General features: G+C 42.5%; 1 protein-coding gene across 6 annotated transcripts in view; it reads right to left on the bottom strand.

Moving 5' to 3' along the window:
- ANKRD44 (ankyrin repeat domain 44) overlaps positions 1–19,567 on the bottom strand; it is a 136,753-nt gene that overhangs the window by 38,291 nt on the left and 78,895 nt on the right. For all 6 annotated transcript variants that reach the window (XM_033168818.1, XM_033168824.1, XM_033168793.1 and 3 more), the window contains exons 5-11: positions 16,987–17,187; positions 16,247–16,334; positions 11,442–11,584; positions 9,499–9,711; positions 8,038–8,116; positions 5,725–5,839; positions 3,721–3,803 (exon numbers count right to left, since the gene is read on the bottom strand). In XM_033168818.1, coding sequence (XP_033024709.1) covers positions 3,721–3,803; positions 5,725–5,839; positions 8,038–8,116; positions 9,499–9,711; positions 11,442–11,584; positions 16,247–16,334; positions 16,987–17,187 — 922 coding nt within the window. The remainder of the gene's footprint in view (positions 1–3,720; positions 3,804–5,724; positions 5,840–8,037; positions 8,117–9,498; positions 9,712–11,441; positions 11,585–16,246; positions 16,335–16,986; positions 17,188–19,567) is intronic.

Genomic DNA, 19,567 nt, shown 5'->3' with positions numbered 1-19,567 from the left:
CTATTGCTGGGAGAATGGTTTCTGTCCTTTTTTTTACTCCTTGGAAAGGGTTTTTGTTTTGTTTTTTGACAAAAAACAATAAAAATCCTAAACACGGCTCAATTGGTGCTACTGTGGGGAAAAAAGATATTTTTACTGTCCTTGGCATCTTTATATGTCTGCGACACCATATCAACTGATGAGCGGACAACTTCCTCTTATGCCTGAGCAGTTTTGGAACTACCGGTATTTTTGAAAAAGTTGTAAACTGATTTTATTTTTGTTTTTTAAGTTTAGTAGAAGACTAGTGTTTCCTCAGTGATCGGGGAGGGGGCAGTAAAAGGCTACACCCAAGCACAGTAATAATCATAATACTGTTACCACCTCTATAAAGAATATTTACAAAGAATATTTATATTTATAAAGAATATGTACAACATATTCTTTATAAATATAAATATTTATAAAGAATATGTACAACATATGTTTTGCAACCACAAAAAAGACTCCTGTTTGTAAACCGCTTTGAGGTGGTGTTTTTCCATTTTGTTTTGTTTACAATCAAGCGATGTATAGATTTTATGAAATAAATAAACAGATCCGGGAGAGCCACTGTCAATCATTGTAGACACTATTAAGCTAGATGAACCACAAGACTGAGTCAGTATAAGGCAGCTTCATATGCTTCTGAGTCACCTATGGGCTCGTCCACACTTTCGCTTGCCCGGCCACTTTCCCACGGGGAAACCTTAAACGACTTGAAAGCCTTAAATAGCCCAGGATACCTGAAGGACCACATCTCCTCCTATATACCATCTTAGTCTGAAGCCCTTCTTTGTGCCCCTCCTCGTCCACATGTGGTCCAGAAGGTGACAACATGGTCTTCTCTGTGGTGGCTCCCCGTTTGTGGAATGCTCTCCCCAGGTCCATGTGGTCCAGAAGGTGACAACATGGTCTTCTCTGCGGTGGCTCCCCGTTTGTGGAATGCTCTCCCCAGGGAGATTCGAATGGCACCTTCATTATATATATTTTAGGCGCCGGGCGAAGGCATTCCTCTTCAACTAGGCCTTTGGCAGATTAATATTCCACACCCTTTTAAATGTGTGGACGGTCAGGGGGAGGTTATTGTTTGTCTGCTTGGCTTTACTTATTTGCTCGTATTTATCCTGTATTTTATTCTGTGAACCGCCCTGAGATATTATGGATGAAGGACGGTATATAAATCTAAGAAATAACAATAACAAACCTGCACTTTACCACTGAATCAGAGCAAATATCAATGGGGTGGAGTGACATTTGCTCCGATTCAGCAGTTGAGTGGGTCTCCCTGATGAAAGTATGGACAATCTCTAAGAGATATGGAGAGGTGCAATCCTAAACCGTGTTTCTAATACTCTTGCACTACTCTCCTAAATTTGGAGGTGCAGCTGCCCAGTTACGCTCTGCCAGTGTGGTTCGCTCTAGTACTGGTGGTCTTAAAATTAAGTAGACAGCTGGGCTGCTAAAAATGCAAGGACAGGAGTGAGAGCGGCTTATCCTCCTTCAGCGCAGCAGCTTTAAAAAGGAACAGTCAAGTAACAGAGGTGGCCTCTTCAGAGAAAGGCAAGCTGCCATTGTACCTCAGATTAAACGAAGCACTTCTATCCATGCTTAGGAAGCGGGGACGTAAATGATGAATGTTGAAAAGTTTCTAACCATACACTGAACAACATGTGGGGGATTTTAAACGACACATTTTCGCCCCAGTGGGAGGGGAAGCTCCGTTTTCGTAACACAGAGGTTGTTCCCACATTACAAAATGGCCTACTTCCCCAACATTTTCGCCACCGGAAAATGTGGAACACCCGTGGCCTAGTCATCAGGAAGGAGAGGCCGCTGTCTGTGCAAACTTTTTGGGTGTGGAGCTGGATGAAACCCTGTGTGATCACATTTGCGTGGCACCAACTTTCTGTATGTGAAGCCAGTTGTGTGGCTTTGTAAGCGTGGCTTACGATTTTTGAAAGGGCTGTCAGAAATAAAAGCCCGAATGGCAGTTCACGATGCCATTTCCACACCAGCTACCGAACCTTTACATTCAGAAGCAATGCCCTTAGTGGGGGCTGCTGTCCTACAGCAGCATTTGAACCTGCCTCAGCTAACTTCCCCATTCCATTTAAATTTGCAGTGCTGATGATCAAGGAGCATGGAGTCTTGCTGTTTGCCAGCCTCTGCAGCCAAGTGCGAAAAGCATGAAACAAAACTAAGATTCAAGAACTATTTAGATTGGCAAGAAGGGTTCAGTTCTTTTAGTAATTTTGGGGAGAAGGAGCAGTACATGGGGGGGGGGGAGCTGAAAATGGTGGGGCATTTGAAGCTGCAGGCCAAGATGTGGGGAGCCAACCCATGAAGACACCAATAGCGCTAATGCTAATGAAGTAATTTCATCAGACGTGGTAGAAAGGTGGGGATATTGGCTTGGGATAGTTGAGGCATTTTTAATAAAATTTAACCTATTCACTGCTTCTATTACTGGCCTCCACTCACACATCAAAACTGATGGCGATGGATTTTGTTCCCACCCAACACATTTGATCCTAAGACTCTTGATTTATGCAGTCAGGGACATTAAAACTGGTACAGCACAAGGTTTCTATATCCTTTTAGCCAACTTCATCTATAAATAATATTAATATTAATATTAATATGGATTATAATATTTCTGAGTTCTTACACATGCATAAGATAATAATAAAAATTGTATTACATCCAAATTAGAAATCTAAAATAGGATAAAGCGCTTTTAAAAAAAAAGGCAGTAAGGGGAAACCCCAATTTCCTAATTTTTACAATGCACTGAAGTTTTATCATTCACTCTGAAAACACACAAGCAACATAATCCTATACTTGTCTGCTCAGGTGCTGCGAGTTGTTAGGGGACCCCCTACTCCCCTCACAGAGCTGCGATTCCCAGAGTTCTCTTTGGAAAAGGATTGGTGATTAAGCCACTCTGATAATTATAGCTCTGTGAAGGGAACAGGGGTCTCCTAACGACTCTCAGCGCCCTGAACAAACTACAATGCCCAGAATTCTTTGGGGGGGGGGAAGCCATGACTGTTTTAAGTGGTTGGTATGATACTGCTTTAAATGTGCAGTGCAGGTGGGGCCTAAATCCAGCGAGATTTACTCCCAGATTAAGTGGATATAGAATTGAAACCTAAGCCTTGGATCCCAAGTTGCTTCTGCTTCAGAAGGGTTCCTTCCATTAATGGAAGAGACTCCAATCCATTGCAGGCTTCCACTGGCAGGAGGGGGGGTAGCATTTCCCCCCAAGTTTCTCCTTCTCCTTGCAGCACCCCACCACTCCTGGAACAGGGTCCTTCAACCCCATGGAGCACATATTCAGGCTACTGCAGGGTGAAGTCTTGAAAATAGTTTCCCCACACCCACTTCCCACCACCAGGAACATACCGTGCACAGAAGTTCCGGTCACGGGAATCCTAATTCCCTATGGCCACCAGGGAATAAAAAAGCATTCATTGTGCTTCAAACACAAACAGTACAGATGATAGGAATTCATACGCATGCACATAGGTAGAGGTTTGTACAGATAAGCACATGCAACTAGCGCCACGAACAGGAAACAGGAAACGAGGCCTTTAAATTTTAGTAATGTGAGCACACCACCCTGACCAAAAGAAGGACCCACAAGCAGCTCACTTGCAACGTTAACTGAGCGTTGCATTTTCTTTCTCCTTTGCTTACCTGATGACAGCAACTTCCTACAGCAGTCGGCATGGGCATTCAGCGCTGCCAAGTGTAAGGGGAACATTCTGTGGACGCCACATCTGAAAAAAAACAAAAGAACCTCTGTGCAAAAACCCTTTCAGAAAGAAATCAGGTGGACCCATCTCAGAGTTGTTGTTGTTTTTTAATCTACTCAAGAGGGAAGTTATTTAAGTGTTGGCTGTCATCCCAGGGAAACCTAGGCATATTCAACAGTCAGAGAACAGTATTCAACTAAATAGTTGTGCCAGAACTAAAACAACTGGAATTTGTCCCTCTCCTCTCCCCACCCATGCCCCCATATTGTCCTCGAATCTGCTCTGGGGGGTCAGGGGAATCCCCAGAAGAGATTTAGGGGCCACACTGGAGGAGGGGGGGGAGAGAGATTATTCTAATATACAATCTGGAATCCTTGCCCGGACAGAATGATCTGCTTAATGCTAGGTTGAATACAGCAAATAAGCATCCGTGAGTTTCCTAATGGTGCCTTGTTCGGCTCTGTGTTTAACAGACCACTTTCATGATGACACAACTCCTAGCAAGAAACCTGCCATATCAAACACTTTGAAATCTCTGTGACACACAAATATGAGGCCAGACAGGCTGGCAAAACCATTGCATTAATCTGCAGAGCTCCTCCATATGTTGCAAAAAATAAATACCAGTAAATGGTCCAACGCAGTTTCTGTCTTCTGATAGACGAGCTATTGCATAATTTCTGTCTACAGCCTAAAAATATTCCCATCTGAATATAAACAGGTCTTGCCTGACAGTCTTTCTCCTGCAATGCGCTCCCTCTGCTACACCAAGGATAAGCTGATGACCCAGCTGTCCGTGTCTTGATTTTATCCCATATCCCTTTATAACACATAACTGTCTTAATTAATGACATTCTGCTTTGTTTTCTGCTCATTCCACAGCAAAATCCCTACTGCTGGACATCTACTTAGAAGATCGCAATAGGATCTTGACAAATGGGTGTCTCAGAATTTCATTCTAGATCCCAGGCAACTAATTTCCTTCTATAATGGCTGTCTTCCCAATACTTCCAAGTCGGCTTTTCACTTCACTGGGCATTTCAGCCACTGACAGAGGTGTTTTATTTGATCAACCTACAGGTCACTGAAGCGTGTAATAGAAATTTTGAGCAGATAACCCAGATTGCTCAACCTAGTTTTCATGCTGGCATTCTTTTCTCTCTCTCTTCTTTACCTTAAACACTTAGAAAAGGAGCAGATTGAAACTTATAAAGGAACAAGCCAAAAAGGTTGCAGTTCTCAAAATGGTCACCTCCCGATCTACCTCGCCTCTAAATCTATATAGAGCAACAATCTAAACACTATATAATTTTCCATTTTCGACTGCAAATAGAAGCATAAAAAGTTCTTAAACTGTGGAATCCAAAAGACAGCAACATAACTAAATTAGCTTTGGAAATGTTATATATATAATCCATGGGTAGGCAAACTAAGGCCCGGGGGCCAGATCCGGCCCAATCGCCTTCTAAATCCAGCCCGTGGATGGTCCGGGAATCAGCACATTTTTACATGAGTAGAATGTGTCCTTTTATTTAAAATGCATCTCTGGGTTATTTGTGGGGCATAGGAATTCATTAATTCCCCCCCCCCCAAAAAAAATATAGTCCGGTCCCCCACAAGGTCTGAGGTTACAGTGAACTGGCCCCCTGCTGAAAAAGTTTGCTGACCCCAATATAATCCAACCAAAGTTAAATACCCTTTTTAATTCACAGTGGTTTCGGTGAAGATAGTTAAACATATGCTGTTCCTTCCCTTCTGTGGTTTTATTGACATTTATTTGGTATCAGCCAGGAATTAGGTATCTTTAAAAAACAAGAATTTGCAACCACATAATCCATATGGTTACATGTTGAATGAGGACTTATGTGCTAGCATATTCACAACAAACCTTATACAGTCAATCATTGCTAAACCATCCAAAAAATGTATTTCTTCAGCAGCTTACTTGGCAGCGTCAGCTCCACTGGTTATTAGGGTGTTAATCAAAAGCTCATGTCCATATCTTGCAGCCACATGGAGAGGGGTGTTGCCATCCTTATCAACACAGTCAATTTCACCTCCTGGAAATGACATTTTTAACACAGAAATAACACATAAGGATCAAGTGCAATTCAGCTACCAAAGATTTCACATTACTCACTAGGAATATAGGTCACTCATCAACACCAGCCTGAAGAGATGATGCAAGTTATTTTAAGTCTTCTCACTAGTCACAAAATAAACTATTTCGGGGGCAGGGTATGAATGTATAAGCTAGGCATTAGCTACGCACTCACTGTGTTCCTACAGCAGGAATAATGACTGAGTGTGTGATGTTATATTATACAGGCTCACCTGAAAATTATTGCCATGCAATTGTGAAAAGTTTACTTAATAATTTCCCTCTCGCTCATATGAATAGGTGGGACACGGGTGGCGCTGTGGGTTAAACCACAGAGCCTAGGGCTTGCCGATCAGAAGGTCGGCGGTTCAAATCCCTGCAACAGGGTGAGCTCCTGTTGCTCAGACACTGCTCCTGCCCACCTAGCAGTTCGAAAGCACGCCAAAGTGCAAGTAGATAAATAGGGAAGGTAAACGGTGTTTCTGTGCACTGTTCTGGTTCGCCAGAAGCGGCTTCTGGCCACATGACCCGGAAGCTGTACGCCGGCTCCCTCGGCCAATAAAGCGAGATGAGCGCTGCAACCCCAGAATCGTCCGCGACTGGACCTAATGGTCAGGGGTCCCTTTACCTTTACATATAAATAAATATATCTGTTCAACTTCAGAGCATTTAATAATCCCTTTAGATAGAAAACTAATATACTTTAGATAGAAAACTAATATACTATATGCTAAGTTTTGAATGCAGTTAGCAAGTTCACCTCTAGCTCCGTCTTGCAACTTTCTAGGTAAGATTTCTTCTTTTGTGGAAGTTATTTAGCTCACTGTGTGTGTGTATCACATCTCTACCAAATATGCGGAAATATTTTGTTCACGTTGCTTCTCCAGTAAGTGTCAATACATTGGTTACACATCTTATGGTACATTATAATTCAACAACAACAACATGTTCTACTCATCAGTAAAGGATGCTATAAAATTTCTTTTTCAGATTTAGGCAAAATGAATATCTAGGTTTTTTGTCTTAAATTTTCTTTGACAGAAAATATTTTTTGAGGCCAGAACTAGACATGATGGCTTTATCTAAACCCCCAATCTACCATGGAAGGCACCTAGTCAGGGGAGGCTGACCTACAATGTCTATATATATCATTAAACTCTTTCTTTATCATACACCTCAGCAGCTTTGTCATATGACGAACTGACAAAATTAGAAAGAACCACCTCCGTCATCTGGTTTATCTATGACCAAGCCTGCATGCAACTAAACAATCAGGCAATAACACTTCCATACCTGGGTGTACTATCATGTTAAACTGACTCTGATTGGCCTGTACTGACTGTATTAATTCACAACTGTTAAGAGAAAGTGGCAAGATAAAGCAAAGCAGCAGGTAGAAGATTGCTAGAATTACTCAACTGGGAAGGGCTTATGCTCTATATTAGAAAATAAGACTGCATGTCATCGCCTATGAATGGAAAACATTCCACAGTCTGCTGCTGGTAAATGGTCACAACAACACAATCCAATATACAGTCATTTCACTAATCTGTGGGATGCCCTACCCCAACATGATAGGGAGCCACCAGCTCTTTCAGGAAACAAGTCAAAACTTGGTTGCTCACTAAGGTTTTTAGTGTGATTCTATACATGTCTACTCAGAATTACCGTATTTCTCCATGTATAAGACTATATTTTTCCCTAAATTTTTGAAGTTTAAAGTAAGGAGTAGTCTTATACACAGATAGTGCATAGTGCATTTTCTTAATTTTGGGGGTTAAAAAAATACGGGTCGACTTATACACGGGGACATCTTATACACGGAAAAATACGGTTTATGTCCCATTGAAATCACTTCCCAGGTAAGTACCGGTATGTATAGGATTACTTTTGTAATGTGATGATTTAGCTGCTTCGAGTTTTGAATTATAACATGCTTGTGTGAAAAACTTAAAAGCTGAAGATAATTCAATCTTATCTGCAGCTTCTGCTGTGTCTTTTGGCTGATCTGCTTTGAGTTGGGAGGGAATTGTACACCACTTTGAATACTGTTGCAGAAAAGCAACTTATAAACAAATTCAAATTAATTGAAACTCAATGAACACCCCCATTAATGCTTTCTTTGGATCAGGAAGAAAACAGGAAGAACCTTCTTACCATTCTGAATGAGAGTTTGACTCCGCGTAAACCTCCCATGCACAGCTGTCATGTGCAACGGACTCTTCCCATCTTTACTCTGTCAAAAACAAAACGAAATGCCCCCAAACTGACCACTGCCATTTGACCACAATTCAGTTTAATCATAAGTACGGGGTTGCAAGGTGTCCTGAAATGTTACGGGTTGTTAGTAAATCCAGCCATTCATCTTCGACCACCTAAACCAGGCTTCCTCAAACTCGGTCCGCCAGATGTTTTGAGACTACAATTCCCATCATCCCTGACCACTGGTCCTGCTAGTTACTGATCATGGGAGTTGTAGGCCAAAAACATCTGGAGGGCCGAGTCTGAGGAACCCTGACCTAAAATTATCAGTTTAGAAATGAACGAGAGCCACCCAAAAGTAAGGTAGTGGTTTCATTCAGAGGTCTCCCTAGGTGTGCAGAAACACGTGTGTGTGTGTATGTGTGTGTTATTTTATTTTTAAATTAAAGGCACCATTCAAATGTTACTGTGTGCTTCCAGGACCTACAGAATGTTGAGGGTGCAGAGATATTTCCTGGAAAGAGCCCTCACCTTTGCTGTAAGGGAGAATATCAGAGCTACGATAAAATCCTGGATTTCTCCATTGTTTTCTACAGGCAGCTCTCACTTCTACCCAAAAGGGATAAAAAGAATCACAACCTGGGGAAACTATGTGAATCTATCAACTACAACTGACTGAATCATGGAAAGACAGAGGGGCTGTGGGTGGGTGGTACTCAAGTCTGGATAATTGGTCAATTCCCTACTTTAGTTAAGGTCGTATTCCCCCTGAAGGAGGAGGTTCCTAATCCCCTCTCTTTCACTAGAGACCCCGGTGACCTCACTGGCTAGGAGTGCCTTTCCCCAGCTTTGGCTAGAAAGAAAACTACGGCTGTTTCTGCATCGGGATGACCTCACCACCATCATCCATTCGGTGGCAACCCTCAGGCCAGATTACTGCAATGTGATCTAAGTGGGTTTGCCCTTGAGGTTACTCCATAAGCTGCAGCTGGTACAAAATGCAGTGGCTCGACTGCTCCCTGGAGCAGAATATCGCCAACATGTCACATGGGCTGCTAATGAACTACCAGGCTAAGTACAAAGTGCTGGTTTTGGTGTATTTACGCATACAAGTGAGGTGTAGTGGATGGGAAGCATGGAGAAAGGGGACGGTCTGTGCATGAGCAAAACAGGCCGTTTCAGACATGCATTGCCCCACTGGCGTGGATGGGATACCATGGACGTAAAAACATAAAATGCAAAGAGGTGTGGATGGTAGTGTGACTATCCCATAATCTGTTAAAAGTGGAATGAGAAGGAAATGCAAGGTGTGGAAGCATCCCAAGAGGTTTCTGGGCTTCTGCTTCCATTTGCACCCAGTTTGCAGAGATCAAGCTCAGGCAATTAAAACTAAAGGTGTGAAATCTATTGTTTTACCTGAATGTTAACATCTGCTCCATTATTTACTAACAATTCCAGACAAAGAGCTCCATGTGTAGAAGCAGCAGCAAAATGCAGGGGAGTGAATCCACTGTTATTAGGTTGGTTGACATTAGCTCCATAGTCAATCAGTTCGTTAGCCACAGAATCCTGCCCGTTATAACAAGCAATATGAAGTGCAGTATTTCCGTAGACGTTCATTTCATCAATCTGCAACAAAACAAGGCCAATTTAATTAAATTACAGACATCAGCTCCCTAGCCTTGCCTAACCCACCGCTGACTGCATGTTGACATAGCTGGAGAGTTACAGGACATGACTTTTTCCTGTATGCGAGCAGATTTCATTGACAAAAATACTCCAGTAAATAGCAATTAATTAGGTATGTACTTCCCTTTAGACAAGAGAGAGAGAGAGAGGGAGAGAGAGTTCCCCATGGAAAATATTAAGTAAATCAATGTAGCTATGAACTAGAAAGCTTTTAACTAGACCCAGAAATAGGGGGTGGGGGGCGAGGCCTTTTCCCCCTTCAAAATTTATGTGAAGTGACAGTGAAGAATAACAAGCCTTAAGTCTTGAAAATTTTGTAAGTGGAAGAAAGTATTATTTCAAGAAAATAGGAAACCAACGCCAGGAAATAGGAAAATCACACTACAAAATAAAAGAAAGAGAAGTGGCTGAATTGCAACTAATCACCAAACTTAAAACCACAGAGAAACCTGGTCTGAACAAAGACATTGGATTCTTATCTCATTATACATAACAAAGCTATCTTTAGCCATCTCACCCCTTGCCTTTTCCTGTAAGACTAATTGCAGCCATTAAGAGTCATCAACAGGTTTTCCACACCTTTCAGCTGATCACCCATTCCCACCACCCTTCTTAGTAATACTCCTCCCCACTCCCTCACTATATTTTAGGATCTGGTGACTTCTGTTTCAGTGTATCTGAAGAAGTGTGCATGCACACGAAAGCTCATACCAAGAACAAACTCAGTTGGTCTCTAAGGTGCTACTGGAAAGAATTTTCTATTTTGTTTCGACTATGGCAGACCAACACGGCTACCCACCTGTAACTACGAAATAAAAGTGATAATTGTAAAGAACTTACTTTGCTAGGGATGTCAAGTCCCATTGTTCTAGTTTATTTCCAAATGAGACAATTGAACTTTAACGCCCCTAACAAGGAAATATTTGTTCTGAAACCTCTCTCTCTTTACTCTAACCTATTATTTCATGATGCAACTTTTAAAACAAAATCCATTGTGTTGCATATCTTCTTGATGGAATGTGTGTCTTCAATGTTTTGATGGAAATCATCAAGGAGAATCTTTAGACTGCCTGATCTTTTCTGGCATTGAATATAAATTTCGAAGAAAATTTATAATAATTTAATAATAAAATAATTAGGAAAAAAAAGGTTTCCCTGTCCTCATACTTCATCTAGGTAAAAGAACTTTAGCTCACTGCTGAATAGATTATCTACTTGGTCAGATGAGGGAATGACACTGCAAAAAATATGGAAAAAGTCTGCCTATCAACATGGAAGTTATTACCCTCATTTTCCAGTCGTACAACTGGTATATATTATAGGTTTCAGAGGTACCTCCCCCTATGTATTCACCCACACTCTGAATTCCTATTTTTATTTCAAGCCTGGTGGAGAAAGGAAGGCAAGATAATCACACCTAAACATGTCACTCTCAACTGCTATGGTATATTAGCATCATGGGCAAGAAAAATGAGAAAACCAATAACCCAGGTGACAAAATGGGTTCCTCCATAAACCTTGCCAATGAGAGAATAAATTTTAAAAAGGCAGTGAGAATCTAATTTCATAGCAGGATGAAAATTCCAACAGGAAGGAATCATACCGACTAAAATCACAAGTGTGCCCTGTGTTCACTAGCCTGTTTAAAAATATTATTAATTGCTTCTTACCTCCACACCAAGATTGAGAAAGTGTTTCACCACACTGATCTGCCCATTCGATGCAGCAGCGTGAAGTGGAGTGTAACCCTTCTTATCTTTACATGTCACCTCCGCACCGTGACTGATCAGCAATGCAACAACTTCCAAGTGGCCTTAGAAAAGAGAAATAGAGCATTACTCGTAAATCAAGTAACTCAATGTGATCACGTTAGCATTTCAAGCCCTAAACGACTCAGGCCCCCAAACCCTAAAATTCCACCTCCTTCCCTGCACACCCTCTTGGGTGCTAAGATTGGCAGAAGGGGCATACCACCACTTATGTGGTCTACCACCCATTTTATTCAAACAAGAATTCCAGTGGTCCACCACTGCATTTTTAAAATTCACAAAGAATAGATCTCTTAACAATTTAGTTACAATGAACTGGCAGCCTCGCACCCAGCATTACCTAGGAATTCTTAGCAAACAAAAACCAGTGCAGTTTTGAAAGTTTCAGTCTACCATCTTGATTTAAAATGGCATCCAGTTACATCCAAACAGAGGAAAACTTGCTCATTGATCTCAGGAACCACCACACAAAATTTGGTTATGATATCTCAAGAGCTGTCCAAATGTATAGTGAGCAAACAACCTCCCAACATGCATAGTAAAAAGGTAAAGGTAGAGGACCCCTGACAGTTAAGTCCAGTCGCAAACGACTCTGGGGTTGCGGCGCTCATCTCGCTTTACTGGCCGAGGGAGCTGCCGTTTGTCTGCAGACAGTTTTTCCGGGTCATGTGGCCAGCATGACTAACGCCGTTTACCTTCCCGCTGGAGCGGTACCTATTTATCTACTTGCACTCTGATGTGCTTTCGAATTGCTAGGTTGGCAGGAGCTGGGACCAAGCAACGGGAGCTCACCCCGTCGCAGGGATTCGAACCACCGACCTTCCAATCGGCAAGCCCTAGGCTCAGTGGTTTAGACCACAGTGCCACCTGCATCCCTAACATGCATAGTAGATATAACTAACTGTGATACTTTGTATATATTCCTGCTTAAAATCTTTGTTTGAAGTTATGTCGTTGCTCTGATCAAGGTCCTCCAATGTAGCAAAATGCAAAAACCTGTAGTTACTAGATAATCCATCAAAAATTGTATTGTGGGTCACTGTTGGACCTCCTCCCTTCTACACAGTCCTGCAGTGAGAAACTTCAAAACGTGGGCGAATGTTTTGAATAAACACACTGTATTTGCCTTGGAGAAATGTCAAACCACACTCTAGTGTGTTCACAGGTTGACTAGGAAGCAAGCTGAATGTATTTCTCATTAACACAGAGAGCTAGCTCTACGTTTAGGAAAAACGAGGCAACTGCCTCAGACATCGGATTGTAGAAGTCATGAAAGGGCAGCAAATTCTTCATTGTTCATTTTTTTTCTTATTGTATTTTTACTGCCAGGGTTCAGCCTTAGATGTCAAAATATATTCACTAACATTGGGAACGATGGTACTTTCATGGAGGGAGGGAGGGAGGGAGGGAGGGAGGGAGGGAGGGAGGGAGGGAGGAGAGAGATTTGCTTCTCTGTCTCGGGTAGTGAAAGACTTTGGCCAACCCTATTAACACAAGACTGGGGTGTGGGTGGGTGGGTGTGTACACCAGACATAGAAAAAATAATAATTACAGGTGTCATGCCTTGTCTGGAGGGTGAGAGGGGGACACAGACCCATAGAGCAGGCCTATATTACCCAGTTCTTCCATATTCCCTCTGTATATTTTGCAGATACTCTTTTCTTACTTTTCCCTTTATTCAGTGGGCCAGTGACAAATCAGCATGACGTTAGGAGGCTCCAAAAATAGGTACTTTATTAATATCATCTATTGAACCAGTTGCATGAATGGCATCAGTCAAGACTCAAGACAAAGCCACTTTTGTAGCCCTCTCTCTTGAACAGTTTCATCTAAAGGAACTTTTGGTGGAATGAACATAGAGAATCCTAAGCCAAGAAAAAAAGGGGTGCAAAACCAACACGTTTCAAAGAACTAAAACAGGTATTCCTATGAATGAGTATGTGCATACAGAAATATACAAATAATTTTAAGTAGTTATCTATTGAATTCCACCTTCAGCTTTGCTTCATGTTTCAATGCAACTCAGATTCAAGAACTCATTCATTCAGACAAAGAAACGTTCACAGCTGGTTATCATTAACTGTGTCTTTTTGGTTTCAGCCTCTCCTCAAGTCACATACACAACACAGAACTATCCCAATAATGAGGCTTTTTCTTTTCGCATGCAGAAAGTCTATTCACCAAAAGGTCTCTAAAAGCTTCAAACCTCAATCAAAACACCCTCACTGTTACCAAATATTCCTAGCAAAATAGTTGGATTATTTTTCTAATAACGGCAAGGCTGGTAACATGTGGCCTTAACAGTAAAACTGTGAGGGAATGTGCTGAATGCACAGCTGGAAAAGTAAAGATTTCAGAAAAGGATTACTAATGACTCGCTTTTGTTCTGCTAAATTTCACAGTGCACAGATATAGAGGGTTTTCGTTTTGTTTCTTGTTTTATTTATCGATGATGCTATTGTTAATTACTACAGCTAACCCTTAAAAGTTGGTTACTGACTCAAGTTCTCTAGCATTCTAAAATTAGAAGCGTTCAAAGGATGGCAATGATTTTGAATTAATGGTGCATTTCCCCTCCAGTGTTTCTGTACACTAGCATATCTTTGACATAACCATGTAGTGGCTGGCTTTGTACCCGCTGAGCCCAGAAATAAACTATCACGGAAAGTGGAAGTCTCCCTGGGAGACATGGGCTGAGACACTACCTGCCCGCGGACTGTCTCGCCAGAGTGGTGCATGCTCTAGTTATCTCTCGCTTGGATTACTGCAATGCGCTATGTGGGGCTACCTTTGAAGGTGACCTGGAAACTACAACTAATCCAGAATGCGGCAGCTAGACTGGTGACTGGGAGCGGCCGCTGAGACCACATAACACCGGTCTTGAAAGACCTACATTGGCTCCCAGTACGTTTCTGAGCACAATTCAAAGTGTTGGTGCTGACCTTTAAAGCCCTAAACGGCCTCGGTCCAGTATACCTGAAGGAGCATCTCCACCTCCATCGTTCTGCCCGGACACTGAGGTCCAGTGCCGAGGGCCTTCTGGCAGTTCCCTCGCTGCAAGAAGCCAAGTTACAGGGAACCAGGCAGAGGGCCTTCTCGGTAGTGGCACCCGCCCTGTGGAACACCCTCCCACCAGATGTCAAAGAGAAAAACAACTACCCGACTTTTAGGAGACATCTGAAAGCAGCCCTGTTTAGGGAAGCTTTTAATGTTTAATAGATTGTTGTATTTTAACATTCTGTTGGAAGCCACCCATAGGGGCCGGGGAAACCCAGCCAGATGGGCGGTGTATAAATTATTATTATTATTATTATTATTATTGGCACATTTTCTCTGAAACAGCCCAGCATTAATGGACAAATGATCATTCCCACTGTGAAGATTGCTCTATGCCAGTGAGAAGCCAGGCAGGCTCACAGCAAGTCCTTAAGCAGTGAATGTTGTCCCTGCTGTCCACATACACTGAGCTTAGCTGGTCCAAACAATGAGTGCAAAGTGCTTTTTAGTATGCCTCTTGCACTTATCAACTTGCAAGACTGAAAGACTGAATTATTAAACCATCTCTGAAGGTCTGTCAATGAGTGAAGGCAGAACTGAACCCAACAATAAATACGAACTTTCCACCAAAAAGAAAAGGCCATCCATGGACAAGTTCCACCTCTACTGTGTCCATTGTGTCCACAATTTATAGTTATAGATATGTGTGATATGACATCACCATGTTAAAATCCAAGCAGCAACCAATAGGCTAGAGCAGAGGTGATGAAATGCAAAAGGTAACTTTTACATGATAACATCATACAAGTACACATTATGGGCGAACGAGGGAGAATTGCTCTTTTTGCAGCAAAACCCACATTTGTCATTGCATCTAATTTTCGCCCTCACTTTGTACCTGCCCAGATTAACGTAAGTGACTTGCGTTTGTACAATCTGTGATTTCTGACCGAGCCCCAAGCCAAGCACTGATAGAACCAGCATGTTCCTTTAATTAGTAACCTTACACATTCAACTTGCTAACGTCCACGTGAGTACAAGGCAACTCTCACAACACAGACGCACACTGTTCAATCTATCGTAACCTGGTTGCTCTTGATGGTCCTCAGCCAAATGTGTCAACTGTCTCAATTGAAAGGTATTGTGCTTGAGCTGACATGAAATAATACAAAAAATTCAATTTGTGTGGATTAATCTACGAGGACCCATACAAGTCAGCACATGAGGCTACAGTCAACAAGTAACGAATGTGCATGAGTGATCCATCCCTAACCCTACTTCCACATTCAAGTATCACTGTAGTTCAATGGCTAGAAACTGAAGAATCAGACTGGGGTCACTACGAAACCATCCAAGTCAGAAGATGGCCTTAGAAAAATCATCATGTCTGTATCATGAACAATGAAAAGTGTGAGACATGTGCTTATTAAGTTCAAGAAAGAAGAGTTGGGATTTTTTTAAAGCACAACTGCAGGAAGGCTCAACTGACAGCTGCTCAGTAGTGTCCATTACTATCTTTCTTTTCATGATAAGGATTTTTCCTTAAGGAATGGAATCCATGTTTTCCAGCTTTTTTGGCCAGTATATAGATGGTGCAAATTCTCAAGAGCTTGCAACTTTCAATCTGCATTTTTCAAAATGGGTTTAAAAGAATCTCATTGCCTCTTGTTATTTCCATTTTTGTCAAAGAGTTAAAAAGAAGCTCTTACCCATGTACGCAGCCCAGTGCAAAGCTCTCCGGTCCTTTTTGTCAAAGGCATTGATGTTCGCCGCTTTAGCCAAAAGCAAGTTCACCATCTGAAGCAAGCAGACAAAGGAACGTCAAAAAAAAAAAGCAATTAGCAGTTGTTGTTGTTGTGGACAGGACAGGAATCCATTTAATGAAGACTGCTATGTCATAGAGGTGCTTATGATGTAATGCTCTGATGAAATATAATATCAATTCTCATAATATAGTATTCAATCGGTTCTTATGAGCATTATTTTAGAGCACCCAATCAATCTTAGATGAGGCTTAAAAAACTTCTAGAAAAATGCAGCTCAACTGTGCCGATTATCTTTTGACTAAAGCTTTCCCTGTAAATAACCCAAACCTTTACAGTTAAGTAGGGGTTCTTTCCCCTCTTCATTCTAGAGGAATATTTTGAGATTCCATTGACAGTATCTATAACTTCCACGTCAAGCTCATCACCATTTGTCATTGGCCAATTATGACTAAAGAGAGCAGATGTATTATTATTATTATTATTATTATTATTATTATTATTATTATTATTCCATGCAACAAAGTTATCTCCTGATCCATTACACGGGGAGCGATTAAATAATGCTGGCACTCGACTCAGGGCTAACACCACGAATAGCAACTAAGAAAAATGCTTGCCTTCCCATGCACTGATATGAAAAGGTCCCGAGCTATATAGCAGCCCACACTATTAAGACCACTCACTTCGACATGGCCATTCAGAGCTGCATGGTGTAACGCGGTCCGGCCCCCTCTGTCAGAGACGTTGACGCCACTCAGAAGCGGAATGATCACTTCGGCACACTTCACGGCTTTATTTGCAGCTGCTACATGCAAGGGGGTCTGCCAGTTCTTGTCCCGGGCGTTCACATCAGCCGAATGTTTGATCAATACTTGCACTGCTTCCTACAAAGGCAGCACAGTTAAATTCTTACAAGCAAGCATTTATTATAAATGCGGATCAGACGTGTGAATCTCCTGCATTGTGGCCACATCACTCCACCGCTATAAATAAAATACAACCCTTTAGTATTCGAGATATCGGCTGTGCACAGAACCCATTCACTCTGCATCCAATGTGCTCCCGCCGCCGGTTTGGGAAGCCACAGAATGTGAGCCACAATCCATATCTATTCTGTATCTATCCTGTCATTTCTCATCAAATGCTGCATTTTGATGTGTGGAGTCCCCCTTTCCACCACCACCCAGCTTCGATCCGAACTGAGAAAAGGACATAGCTGAATTTTGAGTTGGTAATGTGTACACAGCCGCGGGTGGCGCTGTGGGTTAAACCACAGAGCCTTGCCGATCAGAAGGTTGGCGGTTCAAATCCCCGTGATGGGGTGAGCTCTCGTTGCTTGGTCCCTGCTCCTGCCAACTTAGCAGTTCGAAAGCACGAAGTGCAAGTAGATAAATAGGTACCGCTCCGGTGGGAAGGTATACGCCGTTTCCATGTGCTGCTCTGGTTCGCCAGAAGCGGCTTAGTCATGCTGGCCACATGACCCGGAAGTTGTACACCAGCTCCTTCAGCCAGTAAAGCGAGATAATAATAATATAATAATAATTTATTATTTATACCCCGCCCATCTGGCTGGGTTTCCCCAGCCACTCTGCGTGGCTTCCAACAGAATATTAAAATGCAATAGTCTATTAAACATTAAAAGCTTCACTAAACAGGGCTGCCTTCAGATGTCTTCTAAAAGTCTGGTAGTTGTTTTTCTCTTTGACATCTGGTGGGAGGGCGTTCCACAGGGCAGGTGCCACTACTGAGAAGGCCATCTGCCTGGTTCCCTGTAACTTGGCTTCTTGCAGCGAGGGAACCGCCAGAAGGCCCTCGGCACTGGACCTCAGTGTCCGGGCAGAACGATGGGGGTGGAGACGCTCCTTCAGGTACACTGGACCAAGGCCGTTTATACTGTCCCCCTAAACATCCATCAATATTAAACTGCTTGATGTGTGGTGGTGCCGCAACCCCCGAGTCGTCCGTGACTGGACGTAATGGTCAGGGGTCCCTTTACCTTTACCTTTTCACACAGCCTCTAGTCGTGTGCCACCATCACACATGAAGCAGCTTAATATTGACGGATGTTTGGGGGGACAGGCCTGGGGAGTTGTGCGACCTCATGGACCGGGAGAACAGCATGCCCAGCTGTCCCCCACAAAGAGACTGATAAGTGTACATGAATGCATGTACTGAAAGGAAGGTTATGCCGGGGGGGGGGGAATCCTCCTAAAGTGTGCACACAACAGGAGTGCCAACTTAGTCCCACAACTGTGGGTGCCCAGGGCCGTGGGTGCCATGCAGCATGCATAGCCGTGGCACTGAAATTTGAGGGTGCCCAGCCCCTTCATGGGGAATTTTGTGGGTGCTCGGGCCCCCAGGAGTTGTCACCTATGGCATACAATATGCATTCCACATCACTATTTCAGCGTTTCACAGCAAAGGGGGTTACACTTCAGAATCAATATATATTAAAGGGTTTACAAATCCATCTTGTCAGCCAGACTGTCATATTAAATCGAAATCATCAGCTCTGACATATGAAACAAACCCAGTAGCTTGCAATTCTGGGTCATAAAGATCATAGCTGTACCTCTTTGCTTTTTATAGCTGGCTGTTTAACCTTTGCTATTAATGTGTGCAGACCCACTATCTCCTCCCTCCCAACTTTCATTTCTTTCCAAGCATTTGTATTCCGTTAAGAGATTTCTTTCACTGGACTTTTGTCAGAAGCCAGCAGCTGGGAAACTCCAGGAGTGACCTGACAGTCCTCAACTTCAGAAATGAGCTCCAAGGATTTGTGCCTCCAGGCTTGGCAAGTGCTCCAATGGTTGCTGAAGCAATTCCATCCATCTCTGGAGAAAAGCCAGCTTGCAACTTTTTAAAAAGAAGACACACTCAGCAGCCAATTCACCGGCACGCATTGCCTCGACTCAGTGTTTGGATGATGAAAATGCAAACACAAAAATGGCAGCTTAGAATGAGAGGATGGGATCATTGAAAATTCAGCCCTGCTTGGTTGTTTTGTGTTTTTTCTTAGGAATGGACAAAATCTGTCCAGTTCAGTTTCTCTCAGTCCCTCATTTTTCACAATCTAAAATTCGGCTTGCTCCATTTCAACTTCACTTGTGAACATTTTAAGTTCACATGAAAATTTGTACACATTTGTATATGTATTGCTCCTAAGATATCCCTTTTCTCAGGTCAGCTTCTCCTAATCTAACACATTTACGTATGCTATTTGCACTAACATAAACGTTTTGTGCATACTTCCCCTAATATACG

The sequence above is a fragment of the Lacerta agilis genome, chromosome 1, assembly GCF_009819535.1.
Source record: "Lacerta agilis isolate rLacAgi1 chromosome 1, rLacAgi1.pri, whole genome shotgun sequence".
NCBI classification, from domain to species: domain Eukaryota; kingdom Metazoa; phylum Chordata; class Lepidosauria; order Squamata; family Lacertidae; genus Lacerta; species Lacerta agilis.
This window is presented reverse-complemented; position numbering and strand designations above follow the sequence as displayed.